Source organism: Erpetoichthys calabaricus, chromosome 11 (assembly GCF_900747795.2).
Source record: "Erpetoichthys calabaricus chromosome 11, fErpCal1.3, whole genome shotgun sequence".
In the NCBI taxonomy this organism is placed as follows: domain Eukaryota; kingdom Metazoa; phylum Chordata; class Cladistia; order Polypteriformes; family Polypteridae; genus Erpetoichthys; species Erpetoichthys calabaricus.
The window spans coordinates 44,163,650-44,175,812 of NC_041404.2; the positions used below are offsets into that span (position 1 = coordinate 44,163,650).

Consider the following 12,163-nt stretch of genomic DNA (forward strand, 5'->3'; position numbering starts at 1 on the left):
GGACTGAATGACCTGTTCTCATCCCAAGTACAGTAAAAGCTGTGTGACCTCAGATTGCTTTTTTTTTTCATATATAAGGAAACCCATTAGTAAGCAGCAACATCATTGTATATTATGAATTTTATTATTACACATATACACATATGGAAGCTATGGTATACTTTACTGCATCGATTGCTTGATCGATGAATGTTAGTACCTTTATGCAAGTAGCAACTCCCATTTAAAGATATCTTTAAAAGATTTAGAGATATCTTTAAATGTTTTCAAGATATCTCTAAATGATAATGTGACTTGCCATACAGCTCCTTGTGCTATGACCTGAACTAGGCTAAACTGAAAAAGACCCCCCTACAACGCCATCCCCCCCCCCCCCCCCCCCCCCAAGTTGCTATGGAAACGTGATCAGCGGGCTCAAAAGGCACAGCGGTACTAGTGACCACGGTGAACCGCGGAATGGTCAGCGAAATGAAGTCTCCGCGCGTCAAAATCCTGTGCCGCTGACAGGAGCGGAGAGCCAACGTGCCGCTCCAATCGGCTCTCGAGGACCCAGTGAGGCGGAGGGAGGGCGAGCCAAGCTCGGGGAGTCAATTTAAGCGCATTTGAAACCGACGATCTGGCGAAGTTCTTATAAACTTGGAAAGGACTGCTGTGACTTTTTGCCAAATCGCTGCTTCTCGCAGAGCCATAAGGGAAGCAGGGGAGCAGAACTGCCGCCGCATTCTTCCTTTTGTTCGGCAAGTTTTCAAGGAAATTCACACAGGGGGGTAACAGCGTCTAAAGTGAGGGTGAGAGCATCAAGAGCGCTCGGATTTTTCTCATTGATGTTTCTGAAACTTCAATCCTTAGACACACAAGCAACTCTTTTCATTAACGTGGAATACCGATTTGAAAACTTTATTTGGTGAGCTTAGCTTAACCAAACAGCAGAACTTTCTTTATTCTAAGGCTTTTTTTTTTAATTTAGAAAGAATTTGTACCACTTGTTTTCCAGCCACATGCATTTGTTTTACAAGACGTGTGAATGTGCCCGTAACCTTTAAGCCATAAGTTTTTTGTTTTATGTGCAGGACTGGACATTTTGGAGTAATGATTTTATTTTAAAGTAACTTTTTTTTTTCTCGACCCATGGCGCTTTCTTCGCTTACCGGACTTTCACTAGTCAGTCTACTGAGCTTTGGCTATTTGTCCTGGGATTGGGTGAAGTCAGGTGTCCTGGAGAACGAACCTTCCATTTATCCCGAGAAAACCTTCCAGCTGAGGACTAAGTCGCCTCCGCATATCATTTTTATTCTTACCGACGATCAGGGCTTTCACGATGTCGGATATCACGGCTCTGACATTGAAACCCCAACTTTGGACAAGCTGGCGTCCGAAGGGGTGAAACTGGAGAACTACTACGTGCAGCCCATCTGCACCCCCTCGCGCAGTCAGCTCATCACCGGCAGGTAATCACCGTCCTTTTTATTACTTTGTAGTGTTTTTATCTTCTTATTGATCAAGCATCCACTTTTGATGACGATTAGTTAAAAAAAAAGAGCTCGAAAGTACAGTTTTGTAAAAGTAACGTTCACTGTCATCGCATTTTCACCGATTACAGGAATAAACGTCTTTATATCGTTCAAACGATCGCTGTGATATGGTTCTATATTAATGTGTTCACTTTTTAAAATAGTGGGATTATGTTGTTTAGAAGGTGGCACACTGGGCAGCCTTGCAACAAAGAGAATGAGGCTCACACTGGTTTTGGGTGCTCCCAGTGTGGAGTTTGCATGTTCTCCCTGTGTCCGCATGGGTTACCTTCCACAGTCCAACGACATGCAGGTTGGGTGCACGGACACTAGTGAGAAAGTGTGTGTGTGTTTATCATGCAAACGACTGGCGTCCTGTCCAGGGATTGTTCCTGCCTTGCACCTGATGCTTCCTGGGATAGGCTCCAGCTTACCTGCAGCCCAGCTCAGTATCAAGCGGATTTCATAAATGGATGGATGGTTTTATGATATAGTGTAGCTGCCACACAGTTTACAATTACTATTTGTGTCATGTTTGCATGTTCTCCCTGTGTGTGTGTGGATTTTTCTACTAGAATACTCCTTTCTTCTATGCACATCAAAAACATTTAGATAAGTTCAAGTTTTGGATTAACTTTGGCCTGCCTTTTCAAAATGAACTTAGAGTACTTTGGGAGGACAGCTATGTACAAAGTTATGCCTAAGTTTGTGTTCTGAATCAATTGCATGCTCATATTCACATGTATCAAGGCTTGTGAATGTTACAGTATAACTAAATCCTTTTCAGCTTCTGAAAATTGTATATGGATTTCAACTAATGGGGAAAGTAATGTTGTATATTAACTTTTGCTAGTTAATATGTGTTATAAAATTCCTGTCATGGAGGAAACTGACAGAAGTAATCAATGAGTTTTACTAGTGAGACAGAAGTGATATTTGCTTCTTATCATTTTTAAGTAAGGTTCTCCATCCTAGGAACAAGTGCTTCTTGACTTGTTGACATTTCAAATGCAACAAATTTAAGCTCTTTCTTTTGCACAACTATTTGCATTTTATTTTAACATGTGTGGTGAATATTTATTGCTGTATTAAATATGCAGTACAAAACTACAAAAAAAACAAACAAAACTTTGGCCTGCCTTGTGTGCCCCGTTGTGTCCTCAGATGGATCCATGTGCTGTCCAGGATGGATTCCTGCCTTGATTCAGTGCATGCTGCAAAGAAAGCATCCTGCTTACTTCTTTAAGGCTTCATGGTTTCTGCATTGCACCAGAAGCTTCAGGGATAGGCTGTAATCCTTGTAATCCTATAATAGGACGAAGTTGGCTTGAAAATAGGCAAATGTCTGGAAATGTTGAATGTTATCCCTGTGTGTGTGTGTGTGTGTGTGTGTGTGTGTGTGTGTGTGTTGTTTTGTTTGTTTTATGCAGGGATACTCATTACTTATTTCTTCCAACATTTCAACGACGTTTATATAAATTAAAGTGGTGAATTGATGTTGTCCTGCTGTGTACCCCAATGCATCATCAGATGGACCCGTGGCCTTTCCTGTAGGTTCCTATCTTGAATTGGTGTTTCTGAGAAAGCCAGCTGCTTACTTCACTAAGGCAATTATGTCTTATGATACTGCCTGCCTTCTACCTGATGTGGCAGGGATAGGCTCTGATCCTTGTAATTCTAAAAAAATGGATGGATGTCTAGAAATTTTTAAAAGATCAAGGTTTGGTGCCATTTATTACTATTAGAGGAAAATTGACATTCTATTAATATTCTCACCTTGCAATGGATGGTTCCTGCATTGCACCTGGTGCTTCCCGGGATAGGCTGCAGCTTCCATGTGGTTCTGCTCAAGAATAGTTGGTCTGAAGATGGATGGATGGAAAATGTTCTGTATTAGTGGAGCTGCCATACAGTTTACAATTACTATCTGTGTTATGTTTGTATGTTCTCCTCATGTTGAAATGGTGCTGCTGGGAAAGTCTGCTTACGTCACTAAAGCAAAAGTGTCCTATGATAGTTCATACCTTCCACCTGATGCTGCAGGGATAGGCTCTGATCCTTGGAATCCTATCACTGGATAAAGTTGGGTTTGAAAATGGATGGATGTCACGAAATATTTAAAAGATAAATATTTCATATAATTTATTAGTCTTAGAGGAAAATTATATTAATATTCCATCCATCCATTATCCAACCCACTATATCCTAACTACAGGGTCACGGGGTCTGCTGGAGCCAATCCCAGCCAACACAGGGTGCAAGACAGGAAACAAACCCCGGGCAGGGCGCCACCCAGCACACACTAGGAACAATTTAGGATCGCCAATGCACCTAATCTGCATGTCTTTGGACTGTGGGAGGAAACCCATGCAGACACGGGGAGAACATGGAAACTCCACACAGGGAGGACCCGGGAAGCGAACCCAGGGCTCCTAACTGCGAGGCAGCAGCGCTATCACTGCGCCACCGCGCTGCCCATTATATTAATATTTCCAAACCTAATACAATTCAGGGTCATGGGGAAAGAGTCTATTATTATTATTATTATTATTATTATTATTATTATTATTATTTTAGCAGCAAATCCCTAATTAGTATGGAATTTGTGTGTTCTTCCTTGGGAGGGACAATTTAGTTACATTGCAGTCAAGTAGATTGTAAATTGGCGGCCTCACAATCATTATGTGCCATGCCTAAGGGAGGGTACCATAATGGTGTTTCTATTATATATATAATATATATATATATATATTATATATATATATTATAAACAGAAATACCATTATGGTACCCTCCCTTCGGCATGGCACCCTTAGGCCATTGCCTACAGCCAGCCCTGTCCTGGGGTCAGCAAGGAATATCTCTGGGTACTTTGGTTTCTTCCCACATCCTAAAGATATTCCCCAATTCTAAATTATTTATAGTGGTCTCCTTATCATTGTGATCATTTGTTCATGTTTTAAATAATGAGAATATGGTGTTTTGGTTTAGTGTAACTGTCCTGTCAGTAGTCGCATGTTCTCCTGGTGGATTTTCTCCAGGAGCTCTTATTTCTTATGATATTTCAAAAATCTTCTTCTTCATCCTCTTCATCCTTTCCTACTTCTAAATGGGGTTGATTTGCTTGCTCACCCTTCTCCAAACAGCTCGGTCCTGCATCTCCACCCCAGCCAGACCCTTTTCTTTCAGATTTTCTTTTACTTTACCCATCCACCTCTGTTCTGGCCTCCCTCACTTTCTCTTCCCCCTGTTCTTTCATTCCCATCTCTCTTTTCATCACATGTCCATACCACTTCAACCTACTTTCCTGTACTTTCTCTCCCTCTTTTGTTGCAACTCTGATTGTCTCATTTCTTATTCTGTCCTTTTTTCTAACTCCACACATCCATCTCGACCTTCTCGTTTCTTCCACATTTAACTTCTTCTCCATCTGTGCTCCCTTTACTGCCCACGTCTTGGCTCCATTCATCATTGTTGGTCTTACCACTGTCTTAAACACCTTACCTTTAACCTTTGCTTTAGTTTTATGATCACACAATATTCCTGACCAGTAACGGCGGACTGCACAGTAACCTGCAGTGAATACACTTGACTTGAGCAGTCCTAGTTTTCTTCCTCTGTACGTTTGCTCAGAGGTTGATGTGCTTGCTGATAAATGAGCAGCTCTTCTTTTCTCCACCCTAGCGGCCTGCTTCTTCTCTTCTTCCGCCAGCATCTTTTCACACTAAAACTGATTAAGTCAGTGTTTGTGTTCCAATTACTTAATACGTTTTCCTTAATTTTTCCACTTAACCTGGCACTTAAGTCTTCAATCTGCCTCAAGAATGGTTTAAGATATGAAGAGGTAGGGGAAGTGATGGCGAAGGTGGTAGGGATGAGAACGGCACCCATACACATGCACCACATGGCTGCCCTGCTGCCGAGAGTTGATTCTACAATAAAATAAAATAAAAATAAAAAAGAGGAATAAACCTTGGAGGTCAATCATAAACCCTGAAAGCGGGCAGTAGAGGTCACGTAGTATATGTGTGTCAGATTTTAGGTCAATACGTCAAACGGTTTGCGAGCTACAGGTGATTTAAAATCCTAGACAGACAAACGGACAGCCATGGTAGCGTATTATATAAGAAGAAGATATCTTCTTTCAATTGTTCCATCCACACTGCACTCTGTGGGTTACCTCAGCATCTAATTCTCCATCTTGGGCCATCACTGCTCCGAGATATTTAAACTTCTCCACTCTTTTCAATAGCTGTCCCTGCAGGCTAACCTGTGACTGATGAAATTTCAAAGATGTTTAGAGCAGTAGAGTGTTGTACCGTGTTCGCCATAGATTGATACAGGAGGAAGTAGGGTGAAATGACACCTTTTATTGGCTAACTAAACTATTTATATTAATTATTATTATTATTAACTATTAAGGAACCTTTCCTGATGAAGGGGCCTTAGCTGCCTCAAAAGCTTGCATTTATAATCTATTTAGTTAGCCAATAAAAGGTGTCATTTCACCCTACTTTCTCCTGTATCAAAGATGTTTAGATAAATTCAAGTGGTGGATTAATTTTGGCCTACTATGTGCCCCAATGTGTCCTCTGATGGACCTGCATACCATCCAGAAGCATACTGCCTCTTTTACGTACTTTGACTCTTGGAGGAAAATTGACATCCTATTAATATTCTTAAACCCTATCCTGGCAGCCTTGGGACAGGACACCAGTCATTCAGAGACCCCACTGGCTCACACAAACACGGGTCAGGTTAGAATTGTCAAGTAACGTAAACTGAACATTTTGGGGGGTGTGTGTGGGAGATGAGCAAACACCATACAGATAACATCCAGGAATGGTGGATCTAAAAGGCATCTCGGTTTTATAAGCAGACAAAAAAAAAAAGTATATACTGTAAGACTCCACGTGATTTAATTTTATTCTCAAGCCCACCTTCATTCAAATCAGTCAATCTACCAGTCTATTTCATTTCAGCAGCAAACTCCCTATCTGTATGAAATTTGTGTGCTCTCCCTGGTCTGGGCACAATGGTTTCTTTTCCACCCTCCAAACACGTGCCAGCTAATTGGTGTGTAAATCTGCGTGATTGGGTGAGTGTGCCCGGTCATAAAGTGGCATCCTGTATCTACCTGTGACTCAACAGCAGAGGAGCAACATGGAACATGACTACAGTCCCTCTGAAAAGCATTCACCCCCTTAGAAGTTTTCACGTTTTATCATTTTACAACATTGAGTAGCGGTGGATTCAGTTTGGCTTTCTTGACACTGATCAACAGAACAAGACTCTTTAATGTCAAAGTGAAATCGGATCACTTCAAAGTGAACTAAATGAAAAACAGATATAAAACCCAAAGTAATTGATTGTAAAAATTATTGACCAATTTTAATATGGCAACACCTAAATCACCATTGGTGTAGCCCGTTGGCTTTAGATGTCACATAATTAGTTCAATGGAGCTCACCTGTCTGGGATATCCGTTGGTTGCAGTATAAACCGCCTTCTAGTTAGCATTTAGTGGATGACAGCCGTGAGTCCGTATGCTCAGCAAGCTCTCTATCAGCTTTGCACTGTAGATTTCTCCATTCTTCTTTGCTAAATTGGTCAAGCTCTGAGGGTTGTGAGTGAACGGCCTTTTTCAAATCAAACCATAAAATCTCATTTAGACTCTGACTCGGCCACTCCAGGACGGTCACATTGTTGTTTCGAAGCCATTCGTGTGTAGCTTTACCTTTCTGTTTGAGGTCTTTGTGTTGCTGGAAAGCAAATCCCCTCCCAAGATGCAGGCTTCTAACATTAGTGCAGCGTTTCTCAACCTTTAAGTATTTGCGACCCGAGTTTTCATAACCGTTTTAATTGCACCCCCCTAACGTTTTTTTTGAAACCCTAATAAAATTTATTCCTATATTTTTTGCTGCCAATACACTGCTACAAGTTTAAAATTTTCCTACGAATAGCGAAATTACGCCATGTATGGCAACATTTGTGCCCCCTTTTTTGTTAATTCGGGGGCGCGCCCCACAGTTTGAGAACCGCTGAACTAAACAAAGACAAACTTCTGACTTGTCTAAAGTTTAAAAGAGCGGTCCCAGTCCTAGGAGGCATTATGAAGTCACATTGCTCTTTGTATAAAGGAGCCCCCATTATGTTTCTTGACACACGTGTGCTGAATAATTCGTTGGCTGAAAGTCCTCAGTGTTAGTGTGTCAGAGAGAGGATGAGTAGCATTGTTCATAATGGCCATCTGTTTTGTCTTCATTCTCTTCTCCACAATTACCTCCGGCAGGACCAGAGAGCATACCACAGTTTGAGAACCGCTACATTAGTGCTTCAGTTTTGCTGCATTCATTTTCTCCTCCGCCCTCACAAGCCTTCCTGGGCCTGCTGCAGAGGATCATCTCCACAGCATTATGCTTCACAGGGCATATGGTGTGTTTTTGATAAGGTACAGTGTAACATGGCATTCAGTGTGATGGGCAAAAGCTCACTTTTGGTATCATCAGACCTTAGAGCCTTCTTCCAGCTGTGTGAATGTTCTTTGTCTTTGCCATGCTATCACAAAGTTGGTGAAGCACCCGGGCAACAGTTGTTGTCTGCACAGTCTCTCCAGTCTCATCACTGTAACTTGTAACTCCTTCAGAGTTCTTAGAGGTCTCTTGGTGGTCTCCCTCACTGGTGGTCATCTTGCACAATCACTCAGTTTTCATGGATGGCCTGCTCTAGGCATTCTCTTTCCATTTCTCAATATTTAATAATTGAACTGGACTCTAAGGGATATTCAGTGACTTGGATGTTTTCTTGTATCATCCCCCAACATACACTTCTTTTCACAGAGTTGCTTGTTGTGTAGGTTAGACCACCATACTGACTCCGCACAAGTGGGCCCTTCCATATCAACTACTACTATTAACTGAAACCACAGATGGGTGGTCTCCATTGAACAAATTCCGTGACTTCTAAAACTAATTGGCTGCACCAGTGATGATTTTGGGGTGTCCTTTTAAAGGGGGTGAATTCTTATGTGATTGGTTATTTTGTTTTTTAATATTTGTAATTCATTTAGACCATGTGCAGAGATTCGTTTTTAATGTGACATTAGAGTCTTTTTCCATTGATTACTGCCAATAGAGTCCACAATAGAATCCACTAAGATTCAGTGTTGCTTGACAATGAAATATGAAAACTTTCACAAGGGTGAAAACTTTTTATATGCACTGTATTTTCCTATTTTGAAAGGAGAGGCAGCTTTGACAGGAAACAAATGGTTTCATAACATGGACAGATGGAGATTAATGAACATATTGTTTCAATTCTCGTTTACGCTTTTACTAGTCATGCTACCTGTTGGAATAATTTAAAAATGCTTGCTATCTCTTGCTCTTCATCCTCACTATCTATGTATGTCTGAACCTCTCTTAAATCGTTGTTGCTTCTCTCAAGTGTATTCCCTTAAGGAAGGGGTCCCCAATTCCAGTCCTGGAGGGCTGCAGTAGCTGCAGGTTTTCATTCTAACCCTTTTCTTAATTAGTGACCTGTTTCTGCTGCTAATTAACTTCTTTTCAGTTCATTTTAATTGATTTGCTCTTGAAGACTCAGACCCCTTAATTGTTTCTTTTTCCTTAATTAGCAGATAAACAATAATGAGATACAAAATGAGCCAAAACAGGACCAGCAAACTGTGTCCATCATACAATATCTGAAAATAAAGAAAGGTGAAGGTCTCATGAATATTGATCTGCACAGGTACTCGGGACATTTGACCAGTGCTCTCAGAAAACAGAGAAAATCAACAATTTCAGAAATGTCTGCTATTGCACAATGAGAGCAGCAACAAGCCATAGAATTAAAGAATGGGTTTAATTTACAACAGGAATCCTTGTCTAATTAAGCAACTGGTTGGAGTGAAATTGGTTGGTGTTTGAGGCCCTGACTTAGTTGGTCTTCTGTTGGCTCACTCACTTCACATTTCATTTCTGTTTGGGTGCCTTTAAGGAAAGAAATGAAACAATTCAGAGGGACGAAGGAGAAATTCAGGGAAACAAATCTTACAAAACAAGTCAATTAAAATGAAAGGAAAAGGAGTTAAGGCGGCATGGTGACGCAGTGGGTAGCACTGCTGCCTCGCAGTTAGAAGACCAGGGTTCGCTTCCCAGGTCCTCCCTGCGTGGAGTTTGCATGTTTTACCCGTGTCTGTGTGGGTTTCCTCTGGATACTCCGGTTTCCTCCCACAGTCCAAAGACATGCAGGTTAGGTGCATTGGCGATCCTAAATTGTCCCTAGTGAGTGCTTGGTGTGTGTGCGTGCCCTGTGGTGGGCTGGCGCCCTGCCCGGGGTTTGTTCCCTGCCTTGCGCCCTGTGTTGGCTGGGATTGGCTCCAGCAGACCCCCGTAACCCTGTAGTTAGGATATAGCGGGTTGGATTAATAGATGGATGGATGGAAAAGGAGTTAATTAGCAGCAAAAACTGTTCACCAATTAAGAAAAGGGTTAGAATGAAAACCTCTAGGACAGGAGATGGGGACCCCTGCCTTAAAGCTCGCTTCTTCTGTCATTATTTTTGGGACACCTTTCTTGCCTCCTGTCTGGTTTTATTTTCTCCACCTGATGTGTCTCACACTTCATCTTTTGATCATGTCATCAAAGCCAAACTGACCAATCACACAAAAGCCAAACTGACCAATCAGATTGCTTTGAGGGACTGGACACCCATCCATCCATCCATTTTCCAACCCGCTGAATCCGAACACAGGGTCACGGGGGTCTGCTGGAGCCAATCCCAGCCAACACAGGGCACAAGGCAGGAACCAATCCCGGGCAGGGTGCCAACCCACCGCAGGACTGGACACCCACACAGAGCTTAATTGCTTCATTTAAGTATACTGTATATAATATACATATACTAGAGGGGCAAGGCCCCCTGGCGCCTTCGGTGCCCAGTTGCGGCCAGAATATTAGTAAAATCTGTAAATGCACAAAAGAAAAATTATTATTTGTTGGAGTCAAAATCACAAAATTCTATAAATATTTTAAAGAAAAATGAATTATTATTTAACAGAATAAAAATCATGAAATGAGAATAAAATATTTACTCTCTTACCGACTGGAGTATTCCCGTTAAACTGAGGCCCACTCTGCTCAAAGAGTATTTATAAGAGACTAAATAAATGATCCATTCGTTTTAACTGACATTCTTATAGATAAAAAAAACTTTTTGTAAAAAATTACTCATTTAAATAACAGGAAAAATCACGTGAAAACTAAAGTGGTATGCAATGCAAACTCGACCTTAAATTTAACTAAATCACCTAAATACAAACATTGCTGTTGTGAATAGATATATATTTTTTAATAGTTTGTTCCTGTGAAAGAAAGTTTACTCACTCAAAAATAAAAACCAGACTTTCTTGATATTTTAGTTTATAATTTAAAAATGGAATAAGAATTTGAAAATCTAACAACATCACATTAAAGTTCGATCAAATTCTGAAAAGAATGGTACCAAACATATACATGTATGTTTTAAAATAAGCCTGATTTAAAGTGTGCCAAAAAACGGCACATAAAATCGATGCACTTTTAGGCTTAGGATTTTATATACAGTATATAGAATAGATATATATATATATATATCTTATGCAGTCAAAGTAAAAAGTATGTGAACCCTTTGTAATTATCTGGTTTACTGCATGAATTGGTCATAAAAAGTGATCTGATCTTCATCTAAGTCACAGGTACTGATCTACACAATGAGCTTACGCCAATGACACACAAACAATTCTACTCTTTCATGTCTTTATTTTACAAACTCATTAATGTTCACAGTGGTAGTGGAAAAAGTAAGTGAACCTTGGGATTTAATAACTGGTTGACCCTCCTTTGGTGGCAATGACCTCAACCAGGCGCTTCCTGTAACTGCAGATCAGACCTGCACATCGTGCGGGTTGGGGGGTTGGCTTTGATTTTAGCCCATTCTTCCCTGCAGAATTGCATTAACTCTTCCATATTCTTTGGTTGTCTTCTGTGTATGGCTCTCTTCAAGTCATTCCACAGCATCTCAATAGGATTAAGATCTGGGCTCTGACTGGGCCACTCCAAAAAGAGGAGTTTGTTCTTCTGAAGCCATTGTGCTGTGGATCTGCTGCGATGTTTGGAGTCATTGTCCTGTTGCATCACCCAGCCTCTTCTGAGCTTAAGTTGACAGACAGACACCCTCACATTATCCTGGAGAATTAGATAGATAGATAGATAGATAGATAGATAGATAGATAGATAGATAGATAGATAGATAGATAGATAGATAGATAGATAGATAGATAGATAGATAGATAGATAGATAGATAGATAGATAGATAGATACTTTATTAATCCCAATGGGAAATTCACAATTTGTTTGTTGATAAAGTTGTGAATTCATTTTCCCCTTAATGATGGCAAGCTGTCCAGGCCCTGATGCAGCAAAGCAAGCCCAAATCATGATGTTCCCTCGATGCCCTTTTTACTCCAAATGAAGTTCTGCTTGTTCCTCCTAAATAGTTCAATTTGGGTTTCATCACTCCACAAAACATTTTCCCAGTACCGTTGTGGAGGGTCCATGTGTCCTTTCGGAAACTTCAGGCGTTCAGCGATGTTCTTTTTTGATAGCAGTGG

The 12,163-nt window shown here is 40.8% G+C and overlaps 1 protein-coding gene across 1 annotated transcript in view; it reads left to right on the top strand.

Moving 5' to 3' along the window:
- Positions 1–448: 448 nt before the first annotated feature.
- The window catches only part of arsib (arylsulfatase family, member Ib), an 85,475-nt gene continuing 73,760 nt past the window's right edge, over positions 449–12,163 (top strand). The window contains exon 1 of the mRNA XM_028813037.2: positions 449–1,448. Within this exon, the coding sequence (XP_028668870.1) occupies positions 1,129–1,448 (320 nt within the window). The 5' untranslated portion in view covers positions 449–1,128. The remainder of the gene's footprint in view (positions 1,449–12,163) is intronic.